The sequence below is a fragment of the Phyllobates terribilis genome, unplaced genomic scaffold (assembly GCF_046119375.1).
Source record: "Phyllobates terribilis strain yellow unplaced genomic scaffold, ASM4611937v1 Scaffold_3__8_contigs__length_932513732, whole genome shotgun sequence".
Taxonomy (NCBI): Eukaryota; Metazoa; Chordata; class Amphibia; order Anura; family Dendrobatidae; genus Phyllobates; species Phyllobates terribilis.
The window spans coordinates 740,073,048-740,100,726 of record NW_027362763.1 but is presented as its reverse complement, the minus strand read 5'-3'; the positions used below and the strand labels follow the sequence as shown (position 1 = coordinate 740,100,726).

At 46.8% G+C, this 27,679-nt stretch overlaps 2 protein-coding genes across 2 annotated transcripts in view; one reads left to right on the top strand and one right to left on the bottom strand.

Moving 5' to 3' along the window:
- The window catches only part of COMMD1 (copper metabolism domain containing 1), a 93,417-nt gene extending 82,884 nt beyond the window's left edge, over nt 1-10,533 (bottom strand). Inside the window, exon 1 of the mRNA XM_073672127.1 lies at nt 10,315-10,533. Coding sequence (XP_073528228.1) covers nt 10,315-10,488 — 174 coding nt within the window. The 5' untranslated portion in view covers nt 10,489-10,533. The remainder of the gene's footprint in view (nt 1-10,314) is intronic.
- Nucleotides 10,534-15,355: 4,822 nt separating this feature from the next.
- On the top strand, nt 15,356-26,986 carry CCT4 (chaperonin containing TCP1 subunit 4). The gene is made up of 14 exons (XM_073672123.1): nt 15,356-15,683; nt 16,396-16,448; nt 16,534-16,623; nt 18,529-18,637; nt 19,484-19,626; nt 20,289-20,410; nt 21,137-21,269; nt 21,412-21,551; nt 21,777-21,873; nt 21,964-22,074; nt 22,148-22,278; nt 25,048-25,282; nt 25,376-25,489; nt 26,861-26,986. Exons 1-14 carry the CDS (start codon nt 15,548-15,550, stop codon nt 26,873-26,875), a joined length of 1,629 nt encoding a protein of 542 aa, XP_073528224.1. The 5' UTR covers nt 15,356-15,547; the 3' UTR covers nt 26,876-26,986.
- Nucleotides 26,987-27,679: the final 693 nt, after the last annotated feature.

Below are 27,679 nucleotides of genomic sequence, written 5' to 3'. Positions count from 1 at the left end.
TATTGTTTTTTAAAAATCTGCCATACGGTTCCAGAGAGATCGACTTTTTTATTTAGAGATACTTTTTAATGTTCTCTGCAAAGGGGCGTGGCTCACATGGAAATTATGCAAAGCAGCCCAGAGACACCCCCCCAGATAATACTGTAAGCCACGCCCTCCCAATAAAGGTCATGAACATTAGCGTTAAATAAAAAGGCCAATATCTCTGGAACCGTATGACGGATTTTAACAAAACAAAAAATGGAGTACTCAGGAGAGTAGCAGAAATAAAATAAAAGCAAAATCGGCCCACTTTTGATCTGGTCGCATGTCCTCTTTAAGTGCTAGGGAACTGTACCATAGATTCTCTGGCATAAATCAGTAGTCAAAATTGCTTACAAGTTTCGTTAAAATGGCAGTCTGGCATGGTATACGTGAGGGTGACAGGCCCGGCTGCGTGTGGGCATTGGGATCAGAGCACAAGGATAAAACCACTGAGCAGATTACTGGAGTGCAGGGCACGGCTGAGCCGTATGAATAGGTCGGAGTGCTGCCAATCCTCTCGCTGCTCCGCACATTGCTTTCAGGTCAAGTGTCTGTATAAAAGACACTACAGCCTCAATCCTCCGCTCTTCACCCCACCGACACTAGGAGCAGGGAAGGAGATGTGAATACAAGCCGCCGGATTTATTGTTTGGATGGTGGCTAATAATGAAGCCGCTGGCCCATCAGCTCCTCTCCGACAGCCTCCTGCTGAAACTTTTTCTGAGCACAGTCGTGGAAATGTACAAAGCTGTTCTGTGCCAGAGCGGACAGGATTATCTTGTAGCTTAATATTTTTTGCGCGTCGGCCAAATATTTTTCCATCAATGAAATCCAATTACAGCCCCACTGAAAGCAATGACGATGAGAAAAGAGAAAAGTTTCACAGTGAACACCATTTTCTGGTAAGGGAGGCGCGCTTTACACCTGTATGCATTGTAATGAGGATCTGGCAGAGCTCTCTTGGCACCACAGTTTTAGTAATTACTCATATCCCCCAGAAGAAAAAAAAAATATATGTATAATTCGGGAATATATCTGTTCTTAGAACGCTGCACTGTTCCTTTCCTCTATTATTCCTTATGCAAATTTATGGATAAATGGACAACTACGTGTTATTATTCCCCCTTTTGATTGTTTGTGTCATCACAAACGCTGATCGTGTGAGATGCTGTGTAAGGAAACAACAAAAGGACAAGGCAAATGGTAATGCTCAGGAGACAACTTCATCTATTAGGAGCATAGCAAGGATTCCTGTAAAGAAAAAAAATAAAAGAACCATTGTCCAGAACAGGAGAAAGTGCGTGAGCGCCATCAACAGGCGGAGAATGGTCTAGAAGGTGTGGGGTGGGGGGGGGGGAAGATGAACAAAATGGAGGAGAAGGGGGGGGGGGAGGGAGAAAATGGTCGAGAAGGGGGGGGGGGAAGATGGAGGAGAAGAAAATGGAGGAGAAGGGGGGGGGAAGAAAATGGAGGAGAAGGTGGGGGGGGGAGAAAATGGAGAAGAAGGTGGGGGGGGAAGAAAATGGAGGAGAAGGTGGGGGGGGAAGAAAATGGAGGAGAAGGTGGGGGGAAGAAAATGGAGGAGAAGGTGGGGGGGAGAAGAAAATGGAGGAGAAGGTGGGGGGGAGAAGAAAATGGAGGAGAAGGTGGGGGGGAGAAGAAAATGGAGGAGAAGGTGGGGGGGAGAAGAAAATGGAGGAGAAGGTGGGGGGGAGAAGAAAATGGAGGAGAAGGTGGGGGGGAGAAGAAAATGGAGGAGAAGGTGGGGGGGGGGAGAAAATGGAGGAGAAGGTGGGGGGGGAAGAAAATGGAGGAGAAGGTGGGGGGGGAAGAAAATGGAGGAGAAGGTGGGGGGGGAAGAAAATGGAGGAGAAGGTGGGGGGGGGAAGAAAATGGAGGAGAAGGTGGGGAGAAGAAAATGGAGAAGGGGGGGAGAAAATGGAGGAGAAGGGGGGGGGGAGAAGAAAATGGAGAAGGGGGGGGAGAAGAAAATGGAGGAGAAGGGGGGGAGAGAAGAAAATGGAGGAGAAGGGGGGGAGAGAAGAAAATGGAGGAGAAGGGGGGGAGAGAAGAAAATGGAGGAGAAGGGGGGGAGAGAAGAAAATGGAGGAGAAGGGGGGGAGAGAAGAAAATGGAGAAGGGGGGGAATGGACGAAAAGGGGGGGGGGACCAAAAGGCACCTCCCCCCACCACCCCCCGAAAGCCGATGAGACGGTTGGGCACCACCAAGCGGGGGCAAGAGGGAGGGCCGAGTGCTTCCAAGAGGGGGAGCCCGAGAGCCAACAAGAGAGATGGGCACCACAATGAGGGGATGAAAGGGGGGGCCGAGTGCCTCAGGGGGGGGGGGGCAGAGAGTCACTGAGGGAGCAAGAGGGGGAGTGAGGGGCTTGCGTGCCACCGAGAGGGGGAGAGAAAGGGGGCTCTGTAGAGCATTATCGACAAGTAGAGCAGTAGAAAAGAGAAAAAAAAAGGATGTATGCAGTTGAAGAATTCATAATAAGTTAATAAAAACAGTCAAAATATTTTGTCCTATCAAGCAATGTCACAACGGAAAGGTTCCTAAAAACATGGAAACTGAAATAATAATTTCAATTTAGGACACTTCCATGGAACACAGATCTGCTGATGATAGACCTCAAACGTGCAAAGCCCAATACTCTCATGTAAAATATAAAACTGAAATAAAGTTTTATGAAGACTGCACTTTCCTGGTAACACACCACCTGTATAGTCTGCATTCAGGAAAGTGCACACAGGGAAACAAAACTATAGGCAACATCAAAGATATTTAGGATATAGAAATCAGAGCAAAAGTCAAGTAAAATGTAACGTGCCACCCAAAAAATAATCCTGCTTTTCATATTGTGATACAGAGTAGCAGCCTATGTCAGCCATGTTTTAGCCTTTGTGCAATCATTATTGGTCACCCAGTCACAGTAGGCCCACTAGAGAAAGTTACTTCCCCAGCTTTGTAGTGCAGGATGAATCATGTTTCTCGGACCCAGTGTTCAGAGTCTAAACACCTAGATGGGGAGAGTAGAAACACCGGGGAGCGATCGCTCCCTCCTGCATCAGTTGCTGCTGGGGACAGTAGATGGATTGTGGCCTCCATAAAAGTCAATGCTCCAATCTTGAAGGGGTTTTCCGATCATCAGGTTACTTTCATTTTTTTTTCCTTGTGTTTTTAAGTGTGTTATTCAAATAACGTAAAGTTTTTTTTTTTTTTTTTGGGGGGGGGGGGTATAATCTCATCAAGAGCACATTAGGGCGCAGTCAGACGGCAGTATAAATGGGACAGAGTTCGGACCACAGTGCTCGGACTGGCCGACCCGAGTGTGACAGCGACATAGCAATATATGCAGCAGTCATGCTCGGGTGGGGAGAGCCGCCGGCCAGTCCGAGCATTGAGGTTTCATCTCGGTCCGATTTATAAAGCCGTCTGACTGCGCCCTTATATAAAGCTTTTCAAACTAGACTTCATATTTCAAAATCTGCACCTTAGGTCAATTTGAGAATGGAAAGTGTACACTGCATAGAGATGAGATCTAAAAAAAAATGATTGACTTAATTGTATATTGTTGTCAGTTTTCTGCAAAAATAAACACCATATGCGCAGAAGACAAAAAAAATCTAAATAATGTAAGATTTAAGTCAAGTTCACACATTGCAAACTTGGTATGGATTTTTCCCACAATCAGAATCCGTGCATGCTCCACGTGGATTTAGTTGTGGGTTTGGCGCAGATTTCGCCCTATCCACTGCAAAGGGTGAAATCTTCGAAGAATACACAAGAAAAAAAATAAATTGAAATACTGGGAATTTTTAAAAAAATAAATCTGCTTCTCTGGTCAATATGTGCACTGAAAATCCCCGCAATGTGAGGATGAGCTTAGTTCAAAGGGGTTTTCCCACAAACAAAGTTGATTTTAACTTTGATTCTTGTAGTCAGTGAGAATGTTAAAAATGAGATAAAAAAAAAAAAAGAAGACATAAAATATATTTTTTTCCAAATCACAGGGTTTGTTTTTCCCCCATTCAGCACTTTTTCTTTTTGAGGAATCCTCCGGTACTTTTCAAGAAATTTTGCAAGATAAAGGTTTTACTGCAAATCCAAAGCTAAGACACCGAGAGAACAGATACTGGAAGGAACGCAGAACAGGAACGCCAGATCTCAGAAGATTTTCTCCTTTTAAGGAAGGAAGGAATCAGTCAGTCGTGTTCCTGGCTCAGGAGGACGAGTAAGAGGAGTCAGAGCTCGGAGTGGTGACTGAGCCATAGGAAGTGCAGAGGTAGCAGTCACAGCCAGGAGCCACAGAGCGTGAGCAAGGGGCCCACCACTCCTAGAGAATAAAGAAGTCAGGGGTAAATATAACTTAGAGGGGTTGTCCCTTTCCAGAAAACTTTTCCACACTTTGTTGTAAAAAAACGGTGCTTTACTTACCCTCCTCGGATCCAGATCCAAGTCTCTTTTGTTGCCCTAGTCTGTGATGTTTGGCTGCAGCGGTGATCTACTACTGACAGGGCCGCTTGACCAGGGTCATGCAAATCTTTTTGCTCAACTCTTAATAATCATTCAACTTGCAAGCAACTTACAGGGGTTGTTCCCGTTTCAGTAAATGAATGTCCCCGGCTACAGGTTATTATAAAGAACCAAACTATGCTTTACTCATCTTCCCCAGGTCCACCACCGGTAAGTCTCCACCGCTGTTCCTGGTATCTGATTGGAAATATCAGTGAGCTCAGCCAGTGTAGCGGGACGCTCCCTTCAGCCCGGTCGAGTTCACCGCTTGGCTGGTGCGCTATCGATATGATGTCAGGGCCGCAGCCAAACGCTGGGAACAGTGGTGGAGATTTGCTGATGGACCTGGGGAAGGCAAGTACAGGACATTTTTTTTTTTTTTTTTTATATATAATTACCTGCAGCTGAGGACATTCATTAACTGAAAGGGAACAACCCCTTTAAGATCTACACTTTAATTCAATGGACTTGTGCCTTTTTTCAACCTTAAAAACTATGAAACTTGGCAGAAGCCTCCCGTGTATACACTGTATGAACCCACGGGGCTCCATGGGCCTCTAATGGGCCAGAACATGTTGGTAAAACTCCCTTTTCAGCAGCACGGAAACAAGTAGCAGACTGATCTTTCCATTACATATGGCCACCATATTAGAAAAATAAAATAAAGGTTATTGAACAGCAAAATTTGTATTTTTTTCCAGCCAACACTGTTGTTAATGGACGCCTCTTGCATTCAGTTTCTATTGAGAAATCTTCCTATACCTCGAGGCTGTAACATTTTACGAATAGAGGATAAATTCCTTATTTTATTATCTTTTATGATACACAAATGAGTGACATTTAGGCTGTGTGCCCACGTAGCATTTTTCAAGCGTATATGCTGCGGAATTTCCGCAGCGTAAACGCTTGAAAAACGCATGTATATCCGCACCCCATGGTCCCCAATGGGATTCCGCAAGTTCTATGCACATGCTGCGGATTTTTCCGCAGCGTTTATGCCGCGTTCAAAAATCCGCAGCATGTCATTTAATTTTGCGTTTCCGCAAGCGGAATTGCCTTTGTCCAATGCATAAAATACGCAAGGCAATTCCGCATGTGGAAAACGCGTGATAAACGCGCGAAAAATGCGCGATAAACGCGTGCGGAATTCCGCATGCGTTTTTCCGGGAGAGGACTTGCATTTATGCAGCAGAAATTTTCTGCTTCATAAATGCAACGTGGGCACATAGCCTTAGGGTAATTGTGGCGGCACAGGACTCTCAGGCGTCAGATCACAGGCATAGAGGTTTAGTTCTCCTTGAAGTTCTCACTGTTCTATGCGTCACTTGATAAGTTTTGTGACTCGTTGCTGCCATCTAGAGACAGAAATATAGAAGGGCAGCGAAAGTTTTCCCAGTAAGGCAGAGTTCACAGAATCCTATAATAAATCGTTCATGGTCTCATCCTGAAAACTCGGGACAATTTTTTCTCTCACTTGTCATCTGTGTATAATCCGTTTTTTACAGCAGCAGCTATTAATCATTTACAGTTTCCTATCTTACAGAATTACAATGTATCCATCATAATTGTACGCCATACAATTTTTTTTAGCGCACCCAAACACTTGAATGAGTGAGTCTCATCAGAAAAGACTAGTGCAGCCTGGGATTTTTTTCACACCCAAATTCGGTGAGTGAAAACAATCACTCATCTGCAAGGCCCCATTGAATAACATTGACCGCTTTTTTTTTTTTTTTTTAACTGATAAAACCGTCCACGGGACTGAAAATCCCAAAAAGAGCAGAGGATTAAAAGATTATAACATAGATCATACTGAATGCTCTCTCACAAAACTAAATATCAATCTGCCAGGAATATATTCCTCTCCAATCACTACACCGATGCCTCCACCCTGTACCAGCCATTTCACTACACAGCATAATACAGAGTTATCACTTTCACCCACAAAGCTCTCCACAGTTCTGCAGCGCCTACATCTCCTCCCTCAACCCTGTCTACCACCCTACCCGTGCCCTCCGTTCCGCTAATGACCTAAGAGGAATGAATAGTTATAATCTAGCCTGAGGATCAGAGATCACTTGTAAATACTGGACAACCCCTTTAATTAGCATTGTCTGACTTCAAAATCATATGCTGTTATAAGTTAAATGCTTAATCCTCTGATCTCAATGACAAAAAGCGCAAAAAAACATCATGATAGACGTGGTGTAAGAACTCATGCGGACGACCATATTTTCCGTTCGAGTGCAAGCCAACAAAACATTGGATTGCACAAGGACCAAATTCTTTATTTCTATCTTATCCCCATCCAAGAGATGCTCCTGGGAGGCCAGCCACACTGCCGGGACGGGAGGCCGGCCGGCCAGCCACACTGCCGGGACGGGAGGCCGGCCGGCCAGCCACACTGCCGGGACGGGAGGCCGGCCGGCCAGCCACACTGCCTGCATGAGCATGATTTGCATTATCGGTTTGATTCTCAGATGAGAGAATCTACGGCTGTCTGCCCCTGCCATAAAAAAGATTAATGCAAATTGACGACCTTTGCATGAATTCCACAGGAATAAGCGAGATTGGTCACTTTTTTCCCCATGCTATAGTCTTAGGATAGGAAATCTATATTAGACCAATGATGATGGTTCATCTCCGATCACCTCCGACCCCAATCAGCAGAGTATATGTGCTGCTGCAAACAGCTCCTCTTCACCGCTCACCAGGGACATCTCTGAACTTTTACTTGGAATGGCTGTAAAGTGTAATAAAAAAAAATATAAAAAGAAATGGAGAAGGTCTATGTGGCAATATTATCAGAAAGATTAAACCACAAAAGCAGGGATTGGCTGCAGTGGTCATCTGGATGTACAGCACATCATTGCTACAGCGGGGTAACATTTATGGCATGTCCATAAACTAAGTGCACCTGTCAATGTGTAGATGTCCAGTATGGCATGGTGTCCGGAGACGTGCTGTACAGGCTCTGTACGCCGTACTTCCAGCCGCCATGGGACCCGGTAACAGCTGATCGGTGGAGGTGCCGAGTATTGGACCCTCAACAACCTGACATGGATAATATCTTCTAAAGACAGAAGGCGCAGACTCCTTTAAGAAGCAAAAAAGGTTGGTGACACTTATTGTCACGCAATGGCATTATGTGCACAGCGTCAACATATTGTGCAGAAGGTAATGGAGCGCCGGAGCCCCCTGCAGCAGACAGGTCAGTATTCCCCTAAATTACTCCTGGTGGAGTCAACGCCATTGTATCCCGTGACAAGTAGCATCGCCTCCTGCGCCCATTCTTTCTTCTGTAGTCACAGTAGGACGCCATCTTTTTCTGCAGCTCTGTATACATATGACAATCTCTCACAAGGGTCCCTGGTGGGGTTCATAATCTACCAATAGTGTTTGTTGCCCATCCCGTCCATCACCATCTGCAAAGCTAAATGTGCATAGTCAAAAATCAGATAATTTAAACATGGGGCTGGCCGCATCGGGAAGGAATTCATTATTTATTTTTTTACTTAAATGCCTGTATTTGGGGCAAAACATACGTTTTTCAATTTGGCATTATTAAAAAGTTTTACATTGTTGGCTCTTACAGGTTCTTAGCTTCCCTGAATATTTAACTTTGATATGGACTGTGGTCATAAATCGCAATTGCTTAAACAACAAAAAAAAAAAAAGTAAGAGAGTTAGAAAGTCTGCCGTTGGACCGTCAGAACCAGCTCGCTGATGGTCTCTCAGGTGACTCTTTCTGGAGCGAGCAACACAGACGCTACAGGAGGCAACCTGTACAACACTTTCAATAGCAAAAATACATGCAATTAAGTAAGAAAAATAAATAGTCCCGAAAGGTGAACAACCCTTTAATTTAGTACACGTTCAAGTTTTTAAGCAACAATAGCTGTTTTGGGTGGTACTGACTCTCACTAAGGAAACCATCCAGGTATGAAGTCTTATTGACAATGCTGCATGGAAAAAAAAGCTGAAAATTGTATTCCTACCCTCTGGGAGAGAGACTAGTGACATGACCGGTCATACTAGCCAAGGGGGTGCCACTGACAGTTTGCTTTTTTTTTTTGGGGGGGGTGGGGGGGGAGAGGGAGGGAGCACATTTGCACGTTTAGTTGAGAATTTAAATTTTCCCTCTAACCGTCGTCTTCTAGCAGTTTTTCTTTAGCTAAGACAAATGTCACCAATCACTGTTCTCAGACAGTCTGGAAAGAGGTAGCTGCCTGGGTGATAGAAGCCATGGCTCAGAGAGACGCAACAGGGATCACACGGGGTGAAGGCGACCACAGGAGTCACCGGATCCAAGCAAGAAATTAAAAGTCAGATGTGATCAGATCTCTGTGAGTGGCGACATTCAGGCAGATTTAGAAAGCAAAACGCGTCAGAATTTTGGTTAAATTTGCATGCCAAATTGGTCTTACATGCCGTGCACCACAATTATATGTTTTAGACACTTATTTCAGTGACACTAGACATAAGTATATGGCCTCTCGTGCAGCCTATTGTGCCAAAATAAGGCATAAATTAGTGGAACAAAGTAATCCAACGCATTTGCACACCTTCACCACTATCAATGAGGTTATTAATGGTTGTCTGAGGAATGTTCTGCCGCACTGAGTGCACTAGGGCAAATCATCAAGATCAGCAGATGGCAGCTCCTTTTGCCAACCAGTGATGGCCACAATATGCTCAGCAGGACAGGAGACAAGTCCGCAGACGCTGCAGGCTATGGTAGCGCGTTTAGGCCACACAGGCAGCTCACAGTAGGACGAGCATCATGCGGACTGGTGTTACTGTGCAATGGGCTGCAATGACACTTTCATGTCCCGCTATGGAGGCCTCTTCACGATGGTGTAGACGTGATTCACTTACATCCAGAGAGAAGAGGCGGCGCTGATCGCACTCTGGATTTGCCCATCGGACCGGACTGCACAGTTTATATACAGCGCGGGACAAGTAGAAGACATATTTTCAGAGGTATGCAGGGGCTCCTCTGAGGACATAAAAGAGTTGTAGGAACCCCAGTCACATGATCTTAAAGGTGATGGGCAGGGTTCATAAGCAAAAAAACTGCTGACAGGTTCCCTTTAATAAGGGGAGATTTCATTTTTTTAATGTTTCGTTTTTATCTTCTCAACTCTATTTTGCAGTACTACCAGCGGACTTATAACCTGTGATCATTCCATCGCTTATATTATATGCAGCAACACCCCAGTATTACAGCATATAGTGAAGAGCGTGGTCTCCTAGGACGCTCGGCCTGAGCTTCACAGGAGGACCAAGATGGCAGTGATGGGGCCCTCAGCAGGTCCCTGGCTGTTATGGTAATCCACTGGTGCATCGCGCAGGGGCCGATGTAAGCCGGTACGCCTGAGTATTAGCAACCGCACAAAATAAACACGCTGTAAGAGATTGACAGCAGCAACTAAATGGTTAACAGCAGCGATTGGATCTCAGCTGCGCCTGGGTAACGTTGCGGGTATTAACTGTGTGTAGAGGCTGAGCCCTGTTCACACGGTGACCGCGGCACTGACATACATCTATATAATACTGCATTAAGGGGTTAAATCTCAGTTGTCAGCCTCAGAGATTCCCCGCAGATGTGTCCCGCTGTCCACTATTATTTTGTAGATTTGGTTGCAGATCTGCCACAGATATCACTTTCTGCACTATGAAAATCCGCGGCAATGTGTATGGGTATCAGACGAATAGAAGCGACTCCCCTCCCGCAGTGGTTTCTCCCGGCTCCACCATTATCCGCGTACCTTGATGATGCCTTGCATCTTGTCGTGCAGGACTCTGAACTGGTCGGGCGGCAGCTCCGGGTACAGCTCCGTCTGCAGCAGCTCGTCCGTTATCTCCGTGTTCCCATAGTACCTCCTCTGGGAGATGCCATTCAGCAGCCCGCTCAGGGCTTTACTGCTCTCTGCATCAGCCATGACAGCAGCGCCGACACGTGACCGGCAGCAGCAAAGTCATGTGACTCTGATGGATGGCGGAAGCACGGCGGGATGTGGGGCAGCCATGTGTTGGTTGGCAAACGACTCCGGGGCCTTTCTGTAGCTGGCTGTATAGTGGTCACTGACAGGCTAATAATCTTCTATCACTGCTGGAGCACGAAAACAACACGGGGAGATGCTGACAGCAGCCAATGATGTCACAGGACTGATTTTCAAAGATGTAAAGTATTAGTGTGACTGGTTGCTAATGGCAACTGCGCCAGTTTTTCTTTGCAGGAAGCTGCACACAGGAAAACTTGCTAAACACCCTGACAGATATAATATTATATGTACACGTACACCCAAACACTGAAAGATGGTAACAAAGGCCTCACACTGAGCGCTGCTACACACCATCACCATTGTATCCTACACTGAGCCACTTCCCTAACCTCACCCAGTGCTTTATATGTGCTCGTGCAGAAATACTGCTCCCCGTGAAGCCCATTAGTGTTCTCACACTGTACAACGCAATTTCATTGCCCACCACACTGTATAATGTCTCCACAAAGCCCCCCCACACAGCATGATGCCCCCCAAACAGTAAGATGTGTTCCCACAGTGCCGCCATTACCTCACATAAAGTATGATGCCCCCAAAGTACCCCCAAATACAGTAGCATTCCCCACTAACCCTCACACACAGTATAGCCTCCACTGTACCCCAACACAGAATTACCCACTAACCCTCACACACAGTATGATGCCCCCATAGTGACCCCAAACAGTAAAATGTGTTCCCATAGTGTCACCACAGCCGTCACACACAGTATGATGCCCCCGCATTACCCCCAAACACAGTAGTATTCCTCTCTAACCCTTACACACAGTATGATGCCCCCACAGTACCCCAAAACACAGTATGATGCCTCCTCTGCCTCTCACACAAAATATGATGCCCCCACGGTACATTTTGACCACCGTCACCAAGTCTGCTAAATGATGTTGCAGGCAGTATAACATTCACCACTTGTCATGTGCTCAGTGTGACCTTACTCTCATCTTTGAAGAGAACAGTGAGCTAATGGCAGACCTGCCGATTCTTGTGTTCTCTGGGAAATGCTGATTGAGCTGCTCAGTGCTGGGCTGTAAGCTGTGGTCCCACTACTGCAAATCAAGGTCACCTCCGTGACATATATATATATGCACACTGGTAGCTCGCTGACGTTCATTTTGTTGGGCTCTGGCACTGCTCCTCCTCGCTGATAGGCGTAGATATTGGTCCTCTCTTGGGTTAGCGCCCTTCTATTGTCCTGTCCGACCCTGGTATAACGACTCATGTCCTGGTATCGGCTCTCTGCCCTTGAGACTTGTGCAATACACAGCAGACCTTACACAAGCACGTATAGATGTGCCATCATGGAGGAGCTGGACTACCTGTGCCAACTGGAGGGACTTCAGGTCCTGCCCAGGGTTGCCAACTTGACTACTTATTTTTTCTGGATAGCTTATTAAAAAACCACAGACAGAAAATGCATAATTTTCAAAATTGTGTAAAAAATGATGCGGTTCTACTGCAGTCGCATCATGTGAACTCAGCTTAAGCAGAAGGACAGACATGGTGTTCACATCGTGCCCAGGAGCAATTGTGTAATGGACTGTGTGACATCTAGTGTCCCCTGGAGGCCGCGGTTCTTGGCTGAGATGTGATCGCCATGTCTATCTGCAGGACGGGTGACAACCGACTGATCAGTGGGGTCTGAGCGCTGGAACCTGCGCCGATCGGCAGAACGAGGAACATTTATCCCATTACAGAATGGAGAAGGTCAGACGCCCGATCACGGCTCCAGGCATCCTCTATGGGCCGGCCCGAAACACCCAAATGCAGCACTCTGCAGCACCATAGGGAATGAATGGAGCGGTGGTCGAGGGCAGCGCTCTGCAGCACCATAGGGAATGAATGGAGCGGTGGTCGAGGGCAGCGCTCTGCAGCACCATAGGGAATGAATGGAGCGGTGGTCGAGGGCAGCGCTCTGCAGCAACATAGGGAATGAATGGAGCGGTGATCGATAGCAGTGCTCTGCAGCACCATAGGGAATGAATGGAGCGGTGGTCGAGCGCAGTGCTCAGCAGCATCATAGGGAATGAATGGAGCGGTGATCGATAGCAGTGCTCTGCAGCACCATAGGGAATGAATGGAGCGGTGATCGAGCGCAGTGCTCAGCAGCACCATAGGGAATGATTGGAGCGGTGATCGAGCGCAGCGCTCAGCAGCACCATAGGGAATGAATGGAGCGGTGATCGAGCGAAGTGCTCTGCAGCACCATAGGGAATGAATGGAGCGGTGATCGAGTGCAGCGCTCTCCAGCACCATAGGGAATGAATGGAGCGGTGATCGAGCGAAGCGCTCTGCAGCACCATAGGGAATGAATGGAGCGGTGATCGAGTGCAGTGCTCGGCAGCACCATAGGGAATGAATGGAGCGGTGATCGAGCGCAGCGCGCTGCAGCCCCATAGAGAATGAATGGAACGGTGATCGAGCACAGCACTCTGCAGCCCCATAGGGAATGAATGGAGCTGTGATTGAGCGCAGCACTCTGCAGCATCATAGGGAATGAATGGAGCGGTGATCGAGTGCAGCGCTCTGCAGCACCATAGGGAATGAATGGAGCGGTGATCGAGCGCAGTGCTCGGCAGCCCCATAGGGAATGAATGGAACGGTGATCGAACGCAGCACTCTGCAGCCCCATAGGGAATGAATGGAGCGGTGATCGAGCGCAGCACTCTCCAGCACCATAGGGAATGAATGGAGCGGTGATCGAGCGAAGCGCTCTGCAGCACCATAGGGAATGAATGGAGCGGTGATCGAGCGCAGCACTCTGCAGCACCATAGGGAATGAATGGAGTGGTGATCGAGCGCAGCGCGCTGCAGCCCCATAGGGAATGAATGGAACGGTGATCGAGCGCAGCACTCTGCAGCCCCATAGGAAATGAATGGAGCTGTGATTGAGCGCAGCACTCTGCAGCATCATAGGGAATGAATGGAGCGGTGATCGAGTGCAGCGCTCTGCAGCACCATAGGGAGTGAATGGAGCGGTGATCGAGCACAGTGCTCGGCAGCCCCATAGGGAATGAATGGAACGGTGATCGAGCGCAGCACTCTGCAGCCCCATAGGGAATGAATGGAGCGGTGATCGAGCGCAGCGCTCTCCAGCACCATAGGGAATGAATGGAGCGGTGATCAAGCGAAGCGCTCTGCAGCACCATAGGGAATGAATGGAGCGGTGATCGAGCGCAGCACTCTGCAGCACCATAGGGAATGAATGGAGCGGTGATCGAGCGCAGCGCGCTGCAGCCCCATAGGGAATGAATGGAACGGTGATCGAGCGCAGCACTCTGCAGCCCCATAGGAAATGAATGGAGCTGTGATTGAGCGCAGCACTCTGCAGCATCATAGGGAATGAATGGAGCGGTGATCGAGTGCAGCGCTCTGCAGCACCATAGGGAGTGAATGGAGCAGTGATCGAGCACAGTGCTCGGCAGCCCCATAGGGAATGAATGGAACGGTGATCGAGCGCAGCACTCTGCAGCCCCATAGGGAATGAATGGAGCGGTGATCGAGCGCAGCGCTCTGCAGCAACATAGGGAATGAATGGAGCGGTGATCGAGCGCAGCACTCTGCAGCACCATAGGGAATAAATGGAGCGGTGATCGAGCGCAGCGCTCTTCAGCCCCATAGGGAATGAATGGAGCGGTGATCGAGCGCAGTGCTCTGCAGCACCATAGGGAATGAATGGAGCGGTGATCGAGCGCAGTGCTCTGCAGCCCCATAGGGAATGAATGGAGCGGTGATCGAGCGCAGTGCTCTGCAGCACCATAGGGAATGAATGGAGCGGTGATCGAGCGCAGTGCTCTGCAGCACCATAGGGAATGAATGGAGCGGTGATCGAGCGCAGTGCTCGGCAGCATCATAGGGAATGAATGGAGCGGTGATCGAGCGCAGTGCTCGGCAGCACCATAGGGAATGAATGGAGCGGTGATCGAGCGCAGTGCTCGGCAGCATCATAGGGAATGAATGGAGCGGTGATCGAGCGCAGTGCTCGGCAGCATCATAGGGAATGAATGGAGCGGTGATCGAGCGCAGCGCTCTGCAGCACCATAGGGAATGAATGGAGCGGTGATCGAGCGCAGCGCGCTGCAGCCCCATAGGGAATGAATGGAGCGGTGATCGAGCGCAGCGCTCTGCAGCACCATAGGGAATGAATGGAGCGGTGATCGAGCGCAGCGCGCTGCAGCCCCATAGGGAATGAATGGAGCTGTGGCTGAGCGCAGCGCTCTGCAGCACCATAGGGAATGAATGGAGCGGTGATCGAGCGCAGCGCGCTGCAGCCCCATAGGGAATGAATGGAGCTGTGGCTGAGCGCAGCGCTCTGCAGCCCCATAGGGAATGAATGGAGTTGTGATCCAGCGCAGCGCTCTGCAGCACCATAGGGAATGAATGGAGCGGTGATCGAGCGCAGCGCTCTGCAGCCCCATAGGGAATGAATGGAGCGGTGATCGAGCGCAGCACTCTGCAGCATCATAGGGAATGAATGGAGCGATGGTCGAGCATGCGCACTGCAGCTCCACTGTAATGGAGCTAAAAGGGCCCTGTTCTGCTGGGGGTCGCACCGTTTGTCCCAGCGCCGCACCAACATAGGTCAAAAAGTTGCATTGCTGTGGAGCTCAGCAAATCATTTCCACTGTCGTTAGGGGGAATGAATGTTGCATTTTATAAACTCATCAGTATCACGATACAAGTCCCAGCCGGGCACACAGCAGCCACAATCCGTAACCAGACATTCAGACAGGCGCGTCCCATGCGCCCTATGACGTCATCACGCACTGAGGCCGCCCTGACGCCCCCTCGGCCCCGCCTCCAACCGGTGTTTTGTTCTGGAAGCTTCACGCTCCGGGAGTGACAGCTGCGCCCCCAGAATCCGCCGTCATCCTCCCGTCAGTGAGCCGCTCCCGGGCCTACACGTCCCCGCACAGCACCCGCAGACCCCGTCCGTCACATCATGCCGGATAACTCCGCGCCTAAAGCCATGGCGGCGGCACCGGGAGGGAGCGCCGGAGCCAGCAAGAAGAAGGGAGCCTACCAGGACCGGGACAAGCCCTCCCAGATCCGCTTCAGCAACATCTCCGCCGGGAAAGGTGAGGGAGCGGCCCGGTGCACGATGTGTAAGCCGAGGGGCCTCTCTGGCGATCTGGAACTACAGCTCCCAGCATGCAACGTCTGCAGCGGTGTGTAACGGCATGCTGGGAGATGTAGTGTAAGATCAGAATAGGAGCCTGTACAGGGAGTGCAGAGCACCGATGGAGGGATTGCTGTGACTTGTGGTTCCTGTTATGTCTGTGCATTAGGTGTGGCATGTGCTCCTCTGGGGCTGCAAATGTGGCGCTGCGTATGGTGGGGTCCTGGACCGCTGCGCTGCATATTGGGGGGCGCGGGCGGTCCCGGGCCGCTGCACTGCATTTAGGGGGTGAGTCTCTGTACAGCTCTGTGGAATGTGTTGGTGCTATATAATACACAGTATCTTCCATTCCTTACAGCTCCTCACTGGGTGATACTGACTATAATATCACTGGTTATATACACGTCTGTGTCCGGCATCTTAGTGGGGACCAGTGTATCACAGCCCAGACACTTACACACATGGCTGCCGGGACTGCCCACCACTGCTGACAACTCCAAATTAGGGCAAAGTTGCCCCCCCACACACAGCACATCCGTCTTGATAGTAGTCTGCTACCAGAGTGCTATGTACCCCCATAACAAGTCACCAGCAGCCATATCCACACACTGGTGCGGGAGACGTTGGGGTGTGAACAGATCGGGTTTCTGAATTGTTCCCTGTTGTTGTAGCTGTTGCTGATGCCGTCAGGACAAGCCTGGGACCTAAAGGCATGGACAAGATGGTGAGACACCGGTGTGTGATGGCTGAGTGGTGACTGGTTGCACATGACATGGTAATTGATGTTATTTCCTCTCCTGTAACTGAAGATTCAAGATGGGAAAGGAGACGTGACCATCACCAACGATGGGGCGACGATCCTGAAACAGATGCAAGTCCTGCACCCGGCCGCAAAGATGGTGAGTGTTAGTGAGCATGGAAGGGGTTTATTGTAGCATTTTCTGTGATCAAAAGTCTTCACAGGTGAGAGTTCCCTAATTAATGCGGCAGAAAAAACATGGAATTCATCCTAAGTCTAAATGGAGCTGTCCCTGAGTTTTTTTTTTTTTTTTTTTTAACTGTAAGGCTGTGTGCCCACGATGCAGATTTAATCCCTTTCCGCGGCGAAAACGCATTAAAAACGCTTGTCAAGTTGTCTGCCATGTTTCCCAATGATAATCCGCTGTGCACATGCGGAAATTTCTGCTGCAGATTATCATTGCGGAGAAATCAGCAGCACAAACATTTCTTGCGCGTAAACGCTGCAAAATCGCCGCCATTGACTTGCATTGAACCGCATAATATCCGCATGTATACATGCGGATGTTATGGGGTTAAATGTGCAGATGGTACCTGGGTCTAGAGAAGAGGAGACTCTCCTCCAGACCCGGGTACCATTAGTAAAAAAAGAATTAAAACGTAAAAAATAAAAAAAACATTATACTTACCTCTCCGGCGGCCCCCGGTCTCCTTCTCCGGTGGCGTCCTCTGTCCTCGGCGTCTCGTGGTGTTCTGAAAGGACCTGCGCTGATGTCATTTAGTCACTGACAGGTCACGTGGCCATCACATGACTAAATGACATCAGCGCAGGTCCTTTCAGAACACCGGGGGCCACCAGAGAGGTAAGTATAATTTTTTTTTTTTTTTTTTTTTTTCCGTTTTAATTCTTTTTTTTACTATTGATGCTACATTTAAAGCTGCATAAGTTTATCACACAATATAAATCCATGCCGGTTGCATGGATTTTTATTGTGTAACCAACTTGTCAAGCACTTTTCCAAGTGATGCTCAAAATGCATGCAAAAACGCTTAAACGCATGAAAAATTGGCAGAAAAAACGCATGAAAAATTTGCATGTGTTTTTTTTCTGCGAAGGAGATGCAGAAATGCTCAGGAAAATTTCTGCTTCATTTCTGCCTCGTGGGCACATAGCCTCCAACCTTGTGGTTTTGATGATGAAACTTTGCTTTACTATCTAGTAATTTTACAAGTAAGGCCTCATTCATTCATTTAGTTTTTCATGGATTTAACTTGTGCGTGTTCACATGTCTGCACACAGACATCTCTGATTTTGATCCGAGTCATTGATCAAACTCGCCATAGTGACTATCTTTGCATACGAGAAAAATGAGGCCTTAAAGGAAACCTGTCATTGAATCTGGTAGCTGATCTGCAGGAGAAGCTGGACAGATTGATGGACATTGTTTTGGGAAAAGTATTAGTAAATCTTGCATTGTGTTCATTGATATCCCTGATGTTTGCATAAGAATCCAGTGGCGGTCCTACTAAGTGAGTGATAGTCTTCACTATGGCTGTGCATGTACAGAGTTGTCCATCACTAGTAGTGCCGCCCACAGGACTCATACACGCGCCTTCTTGACTCAGCTGAGCATCCATGTTGTCTGAGAAGCAAAAGCCGCTACTGGACACCTAAGGAGATGTTTTATCTCTCCTGAGCATGTTGTTGTCCAGTATCCTGATCGACCTGCTGTCAAATCGGTGGGTTTAACCAAGATTAGTCCTATGTGTATGTCCAGCTTAAGATCTCATGCACGGTAGATCTCATGTATCTCAGACGGTATTACGTCTGATCTGAGATTCGAGAGGCCTGTAGTGTTCCCTGAGCTGTAGAGACCGGCAGCTGCCTTGTAACATAGATGGTTAAATGACCTGTAAATTAACATTTACATCTTGAGTCTGGGGTAAGTGCCGGCTATGCTGCTCCTTTAACCTGTAGGGCTATGGCATGGGTCTACTCTTACTACTAGCACCTTGTGTTTATATCTTTGCTCTTTTTCATGTATTCTTTATTTTTCTTCTTCCAGTTGGTTGAATTGTCCAAAGCTCAAGATATCGAAGCTGGAGATGGCACCACCTCTGTGGTGGTCATTGCTGGTGCTCTCCTGGATGCCTGTTCTAAGCTGCTGCAGAAAGGTAGAATTGACAGTGTTACTTATATTATGTGATTGCCCACCAAGGAAAATCCTCCCTTTTGTTTTCAATCAGACAGCACACTAATGAATGAATCTGATTGCTGGAGCATTAATTGGGTATGTCAGTCTAAAGCATTTTTCACCAGCCATTGGTTTAGTGATAAATCCTGGATAGGTGGGGTACTTCCACTGGGGACCTCACCATCTGCCAGAATGTTGTGCTCGGATGTTTGCTGCTGGGCCACAGTCTTGAGGCTGGTGGGGTGCACCTCTGTTTGCCGCTTCATTCTATCTCCTAGCTGATCAGACTGGAGGCCCCTTATATAGTTTTCATCTCTGCAGTGGAGAAGGTCAAACATGTTTCAGACCAAAATACCCTTTTAACCATTCTCCTTTGTTAAGCTTCAAGAAGACCACCCCAGTATACAGACAGGCCATATTCTTTAAGAATACCACCCTATGGCAGTCTCAGACTCGGATTTGTACATGCCTCTTAATAAATTTGGCACAGTTTGGAAGGATCCTAATACCAGAAAATGACATCTACATTTGGTATCAGCAGGCTAAGGTTCCCCATATACTTTAGGTAAAAATTGGTGGGATCAGCTGGGAGACATAACGATCCCGTAGATGGAATTCAATCTCACAATCCTTTTGTTCGGCTGAGAGAAGTTGTGATCAGATAATTCTGCCAGTCTTTCTCATAGAGAATACAGGAGCTCTTGGCCGTCCATAACTGTATATGGGGGAGTCGGGAGAAATAGTTCAGCTATCCTGGGCATTTATGCTCTAACCCGTGTGAAATGTCTTAGTTTATCCTGTTTTTTCTTTGCTCCCCACCTTGTAGGTATTCATCCCACCACTATTTCTGAGTCCTTCCAGCTGGCTGTAGAGAGAGGAATTGAAATTCTGAGCAATATGGCCAAACCTGTGGAGTTAAGTGACCGAGAAACTTTGCTGAACAGCGCAACGACTTCCCTCAACTCCAAGGTATCTTCACCTTTTATTTGGTAGAGCTTTACAGCAGATCAGCTGCGCATTTTTGTTCGTGTACTGCGTGCACTACGTTACCTTATCACACAAAACTATTTTGAAAAACTGGCATCCCTGTGTCTCGATACTGGCATCCCTGACATACAGTGGATTCTGCCAGTGACTAGATGGTTCTCAGTGCAGCAACAACGTAGGGTTACACGACTCGTGTTTGTGGCCACTAGGCGTATACACTCTGACATACTAGCCAGAAGAACACGATTACTATATAGGAGCCTATGGTACTTTGCCTACTACAACGATTGTCTGAATCTTCAAGAGAGGAGCCGCTTCTACAAAGCCCCTCTGCATTCTGGTTCTAAGGAGGGGTCTTAAACAGGGGACATTACAATATGATGTCCTTATACAGTAATAGGATAAGTGGACTTACAATGAGGACCATGCTCATTTGCTGTGCAGCTATATAGCTATATCATATCCGCCCTCATGGCAGTGTATTCTCATAATCATTCATCAGCTGCATCATGACATGACTGCAATTACTAGGAGAGATGGACACAATTGCTGAAATTTATACGTGTGTGTATACACGCACGCACGCACACACACTTATTGCCGAGTTATCACCACCCCTGCTACACGTTTTTTATTTCTATAAGGTGGTCTCTCAGTACTCCAGCTTGCTTGCTCCCATGAGTGTGGATGCTGTAATGAAAGTCATCGATCCATTGACAGCAAGCAGTGTTGACCTCCGGGACATTAAAATAGTCAAGAAACTCGGGTAAGAGCTTTTCTTAAGTTCCTTCTTCATAACATTGTTCTTAAGACGAACAACTGCGTGTTTATTATGGATCTCTCGGTTGAATATACCGTACTCTTCGGACTATAAGCCACCCCCCCAACAAATTTTGGGAGGTAAATGGGGATGTGTCTTATAGTCGGAATGTAGCTTACCGGGGGCGGAGGGTGGGCAGTGGAGCGGGGGTCACATTTTACGTCATTTGGCAGCAGGACGATGTTGCCGGGCCCTGGGCTAGGAGGAGGGGTTGTTCCGGCGGTGCGAGGCAGGAGCGCAGTCCCTGCTGCGAACATTGACCTTGTGGTGTCGGCGCTTATGCAGATTTGGATCTCGGTTCAATGATAGCCGAGATCTCAATCTGCGCATGCTCCGCCCTTCGGTGCTATTTTACTGAAGTCCACCGCGAGATCCATGTACGCTGCGGGGACTCCGCCCCTGCCTTGCACCGCCCCACTCCTGCTGTCAAATTACGTAAATATGACGCCGCTCCACCGCCACCGTTGCCCCCTCCAAGTAAGCTACATTCGGACTGTAAGACGCACCTGTACCCCTAATATGCCTGATCTCGATGGCAGGTTAACATTTTTTTTTCCTAATTTGCTCCTCTAAATTTGGGGTGCGTCTTTTTTATAGTTTGAAAAATACGGTACTCCCACTACTCCTAGTAGCCACAACATAATGGTGCATATGTTTTTTTTTGTTCTCCAGTGGAACCATTGATGACTGTGAACTGGTCGATGGTCTTGTGCTCACACAGAAAGCTGCCAACACCGGAGTAACCAGAGTGGAAAAAGCAAAGATTGGTCTCATTCAGTTCTGCTTATCGGCACCAAAGACAGATGTAAGTGCCAAGCATTATATGTATTCCAAGTGCACCGGACAGGAGTCCATACATAAGACATACAGTTTATATGTTTTGTTGCAAGTTTTTTATATTGGGAGCTGTGTTATATACTGACAATGATGTATACCTTTTATTTCAGATGGATAATCAGATTGTGGTGTCAGATTATTCACAGATGGACAGAGTTTTAAGAGAAGAAAGAACCTATATCCTCAACCTTGTGAAACAGATTAAGAAGGCTGGCTGCAATGTGCTACTCATACAGAAGTCCATTTTGAGGTAGGGCACACATGTTGGGAAGAATGTACATTATGCACCATGTTTTGTGAATATTGTGTTGCTCTGGTCTCATGAGGCAGGTGCTTGCAGTGTATGGATCAGGCTCTGGTCCTGAGCCTGCTGCATACCACCTACTCCTGATGTGACCTACAGGTCCCTCACATGCCAGAAGGGGGTTACTACATGGCACAATCCTTCTGACGTGGCTCCTTTTCTTATTTTCAGAGATGCGCTCAGTGATCTTGCCTTACACTTCCTGAATAAAATGAAAATCATGGTGGTGAAGGACATAGAGCGTGAAGACATTGAGTTCATCTGTAAGGTCCGTATCCTCAGCAGTTACTTTTGGCATTGTCTACTAGGGTTCTTATGTACAGATAAGTGAATCTTATTTATTATTTGTTTGTTATAGACGATTGGTACCAAGCCGGTGGCACACATTGACCAGTTTACAGCAGACATGATGGCGTCTGCTGAGCTAGCTGAGGAGGTCAGCCTGAATGGCTCCGGGAAACTTCTAAAGGTAAATGCAGCAAGTTCTTCAGATCTATCCATCATAATGCGGCACGGGCATTAATTGCTTCTTGCTCTTATAGATAACCGGGTGTGCCAATCCTGGAAAGACGGTTACCATTGTTGTCCGGGGGTCTAATAAGCTGGTGATTGAAGAGGCCGAGCGCTCCATTCATGATGCACTTTGTGTCATTCGCTGCTTAGTTAAGAAAAGGTAAGTGATATGATAGATATGTGTCTATCTAGGGACCGCAATAAATATCTCAGAACCTATCTGCACTGTATTCATAGATGCAGTTTGCATCCTGATAGGCGACTATCGTACAGCATCACCATTGATGAGCTATGTCCTGGACACCAAATCATAGGGCCATCCTAGCCACCATGGATCTGGCATCTCTGGATTCCATCATCTTGGATTGAACGCTGCCCAAATATGTATTTTAAGACTGTAATATAAAAGGTTTATCCTTGCGTATAATTATTTATATGTTGCAAATAAAATCTGTACAGGGCCAGCTGTTCAGCTCACAGGAACTGCCATAGGCGGCAGCAGTATAACTGAAATTGAAAGAAAGGGTTAATTCTGCACCGTCAGTAGATCAAGGATGGAGGATAAAAATGGTATCCAGAAATGCGATTTATTTCTCAGCATGTTTCGAAATTACAAACTTCATCAGGATAAACCACACAGTGGTTTGTCCTGACGAAGTTTGTAACTTTTAAACGCGTCGATACTGTGGTCTGTCCTTATGAAGAAGTTTGAAACGCGTTGAGAAACCGCATTTCTGGATACCGTTTTTATCCTCCATCTTTGCTCTACTGGCGGTGCAGAATTGACCCTTTCATTCCATTAAAGTTGTGGGTCTGCAGCAGCCTTGAGCCTTTTAGCGGTTGTGGTCACACAGCCACACCAGGTGAGCACCATTGCCTCTGGTCTCCTCACTGTTACTCGGATAAAACTCTATTGCGCTTTATTGTTCCACTTTCTTCACCTCAAAGTGGTGCATCAATAGCCAAACACCTTATGGCTAAACTGGGAAAGGACTGTTGACATCCTGCTCCATTATTCCCTTCACCTACTTCCACTACATAAATGTTCAGAGTCAGTCAAGATGATTGGGATATTAATAACTAATTTAATTCTATACAAGATTTTTTTTTTTTCTTGTTTTTGTTTTTTTTCACAACCCGACATTGCAAAGTACAGACACCACCATAGGGAACTCATCAGAATTTACTAATGAGACTAGTGTTATGACTGTATAGGTGCCAGTACAGCAATGCCTGTTTTGTAGTTCTCCGATGTGCCAGCACTGAGAGATACCGCTTTTGCACACATGCAGACTAGCCCAGAAGTGCAGTGGGGTGTGCTGACGCACTCTATGGGTGTAACCAGGCCCTTATATCTTGTATATACCTGAGCTGCAGAAGTTTTTCTCCTATGAAAACCGACACCCCGGGGTATCGGATCTCTGGTACGCGCAGATGAATCTGCAGTGAATGCTGTGTTACTTCTTTGTAATGAATGTCCAGTTGGGGAATCTGTAGGTCTGCGGTTTATCTTTTTAGATTTTGCAGTTTTATTTTTTCCTTCCATTCTTCTAAGAGTCATAACTTTATTTTTCCATCGAGGGCTGATTTTTTTTTTTTTTTTTTTGCCAGAAATTTTTTTTTTAATAACACTAAAAGATCAGTAAATTATTCCAAGCATGGTGAAATCTTATGGAAAAAAAATATATTTTTATTTCTGCAGCAAAAAATTGACCGGCAATGTGATTCTTCAGACTGGCACGTTCATGGCTATTTCAAAATTGTGTAGTTTTTTTTTTTTTTTTTTTTTTTTTAAGGTAATTTTTAAGTGGTAAAAAAAAATCCTGACATTGCTTTTCGACACCATTTTCTGAGACAAGACTGGACAGATACTACCACTGGTTAACATTTTTCCCATCGTCGTTCCAACTGACCTGTCTCTACCATAGTGAGACCTGTAGATCACCAGTGTGGGGAAAACCCATCCCGGGTGGTGCCGGACTTCTCTCCTCTCTGGCTGTGGTCCCCCGCCGCATCCTATCGCTATATTTTCTCAGAAACGCCAAGGTGGGTCGGTCTGAGAAGAACCTACTTATCTGCAGTTATGCAGTCTGATTCATTCTGCTCCTGGTTTGGACGTCATAAATCGACTGCTAGGTTCCCTTTCACAATTTTAATGATAAAGGTAGTGATGCAATTTTTTTTTTCTGTCCCATTAGAAGATGTGAACCTGTGATCGTCTGATCGCTTGTTCTACATAAAGTTCAGCCTTTAGCCCTCAACTTCCATGGCCGCCCATCGGCACTCTGTGATTGTCGCATACGGGCTGATGGTTGTCCAGAAGGGTGCACCGTTGGGACCGCGTGCATTGAATGCAGGTTAACAGCAGCGATTGGCGCTCCATACACCCACGTCCAGCGAGAGTGCTGTACATGTAAGGTGGATGTAGGGGAGTGATTAACAAAGGATGAGACATTGCATTTCTAATAACCTATGGAAGTTGTTCTATTAAACTGCTATTTTAAATACAAAATATACTGCAGGGACTGGGGATATAAAATTATAGCCTGGCCGTCCTTAGGCTTATTTAATGCAGAACTGAGTTTGTTGCAAAAAAGTAGTCATGTTACAACATCCGAGAATGTTATGTGACATCCTGTTCTGTGTAAACTAATAAAGGATTTATATTTGCCACATTTAGTTTCTTTTCCTTTGATCTCATACTATAACATATTATTTTTTCCTTTTGTGTATGTAGACCGCAGTACAGGGACATTGCTGCTTGTGGTTTTAAAAATCTGTTGAAGACTTGTGTAACATCACGCCCTTTTGACAATATATATGCTCTAATAGGGAATATATACTAGTGATGTCCTAAAAGAACGGCCTTTATGTCTTTCTAATTTATGTTTTGGTAACTGGTGGATTGGCCTTTTCCTTCTGGTTATAGAGCGCTGATCGCGGGAGGAGGCGCTCCTGAGATTGAACTGTCACTCCGTTTGAATGAATATGCGCGGACCCTCAGTGGCATGGAGGCCTACTGCATCAGAGGTTTTGCAGATGCCTTGGAAGTCATCCCATCCACGCTGGCAGAGAATGCAGGACTGAACCCAATATCCACTGTAACAGAGCTGAGAAATAGACACGCACAGGGCGAGAAGACGGCCGGCATCAACGTTCGGAAGGTGCGCTCTGCTTTCTAGTTATTCCAGCCCAGGAAATTAATCTGATTTGTTTAAGGGCAAACATCACTAATATCTGCTTTTTATGTTCAACAGGGAGGAATTTCTAACATTTTGGAGGAACTAGTCGTCCAACCCCTTCTGGTGTCTATCAGCTCCCTGACTCTGGCTACAGAAACTGTCCGTAGTATCCTGAAGATCGATGATGTGGTCAGTATGTTCTCATGCAGTACTGTGTACACCGCTCCAATACTAGTCCTATATTTACTCCTGACCTGCATAATAGTTTGTCGTTTCGGTAGCCTGCGGTGCCCCAGCTGTTGTGGCGCTAAAGCTCCCTGCAGGCGGCTGTCAGCGCATGGCAAGAAGTGTAGTTTAGCAAGAGCTTGAGTGCCGCAGGTTACTGATCCCCTGTATTGGGATGTAACGACCTTCTTCCATGCACTGCCATGATGTAACCAATGTCCATAGAAAAAGTAGCGACCTCTAGAGGTGATATTTATAGCTGTAGTATTCAGTCAGTACACTGCAATTCTACAGGAGTTATCTGGTGTAAACAATTTTATATTTATAATTTCTTATCAGTGGGTGTCTTACCTCTGGGAACTGGGCCGATCGGGACACTTTTACCCCCTGTTAGAATGGCTCAGCAGTCCGCATGACCGACCACTGCTCTATTCATTCCTTATGTGGCTGCAGAGTGCTGCTTTTGGCTTTTCCTGACAGCCCCATAGAGAGAATGGAGTGGCAGTCAGACGATATGTCACTCCATTTTGTAACTGGGATAAAAGTTCCCCCTCTGCGATAACAAACTCCCAGTTCTGCCGATCGGCACGGATTCCAGCAGTCGGACTTCCGCCGATCAGTACGTTATCACCTTTTCCTGCGGATAGGTGATACATTTTTTTATTTTTTTCTGACAGCCCTTTTTTTATTGGTTGTTTTATTCAAGAGAACCCCTTTCAGAATGTAGCACCTGCAGTAATGGGCCGATTGCCATGCTTTCTGCTCCCATCACCCATATGAAACAGCTAATTTTGTTGGATTAAACTGAGTACCACAAAGCATTTGGAGATGAATAGACGTTTTTATAGTACTAAGGCAGCTTGAATCTATCACTCTTGTTCAAGGGTCCTGAGCAGTGGCCCCTTTGTGAGATCTATGTGTCCTAATAACTCCTATAAAATCTGGTGCCATTCGATCAGGCCCACCGTGCATTACCTCTTTTAGTGGATCAGACATGTGATACAGCCAGTAGAATTATGAGATGAAAGTATAGAAATGTATACATGAATATAAGACGGCATAAAATGTCTTTTATTAGCCCTTGCTTTAATTCAACAAATGAGCCTTTTCCAAGCTTCAGAACGATTGTGTAGCCCTCCTGCATGACTCGTGTATGTGGCTACGGCTACACTAGCTGTAGCCTTACAAGATGCGGCCTCCAGCAGTACTTCATGTGACCTTACCGCCATTGTGAATCCTAGAAAGAGATGTACTGAATTGTTGGGCTGCTAGTGACATATACATTATGTAAATACTCAAACACTTCTATATCTGAACTATTTTGTCTCTCTCCAGGTGAACACTCGATAAACTTTGCATTTCTTGGATGAAGTCAGTGAAGTGGCACGTCTGCCGACCCGAGCAGGCAGGGAACCTTTATACTTGTGTCCGCACTTAATTTAATAAAATTGTTACATGAGGTTTTAGGCTCCCTTTTTTTGGTTTTGCGTTGACTTTTTAGTAACTACGTAGTAGTTAGTCTTATTGAACATATACATTATTACTCGTGTTGTTCTGATTGGAAGTGGGTTTGAGAGGTCTGTGATCACTGCTGTCTTGCAGCACAAGGGCTGATGAGAAATGTAGTTAAAAGAGCAGAGGATTCTGCAGAGGAAGTGATAACTGACAGCAGCGCTGGTGCCCGGGCCCAGGAAGCAAGGCCGAAATAAACAAATCATGAAACTTTGCAGAAAATATACACGGGGTTCTGTAGGGGTAGTCTCCTTAAAGGGATGATCCAGGACTATTTTATCTTTTTCTTATTGGTCTAAGAACTTACAGGCAGGTAGTTGCTAACCACCTGTCTGTCCTGTCCACTGCTTTTTTCTGCCAGTCCAGAGTGGTCACTCCCGGCAATTCTGCGGCTTCTGGTGAAGTCACGTCGGCAGAGCAGTTGATTCTCTTCGGCTCTGCTGATGGGGGGGGGGGGGGGTCTATACCGATGTCATACTGATTCACAGCCAGTTGGAACTAGGGAAGAAAAAAAACCTTAACACAATGTTTCACAATCTACAGGATTTTCTATATTCTTGGGAGATGGTCCTTCAGAAAATGGATGCAGAGTTTCTCCCCATCGCTTATTTTTTGTTCTGCAGAAAGTGTAAAGATTAGACA

What these genes read in the sequence shown, in the direction of transcription:
- CCT4 (XM_073672123.1), top strand. Translation starts at nt 15,548, where the DNA reads ATGCCGGATAACTCCGCGCCTAAAGCCATGGCGGCGGCACCGGGAGGG. An exon ending in AAAATAGTCAAGAAACTCGG is followed by an intron (nt 20,411 to 21,136) that starts GTAAGAGCTTTT and finishes TTTGTTCTCCAG; the next exon opens with TGGAACCATTGATGACTGTG. An exon ending in GCTCCGGGAAACTTCTAAAG is followed by an intron (nt 22,075 to 22,147) that starts GTAAATGCAGCA and finishes TTGCTCTTATAG; the next exon opens with ATAACCGGGTGTGCCAATCC.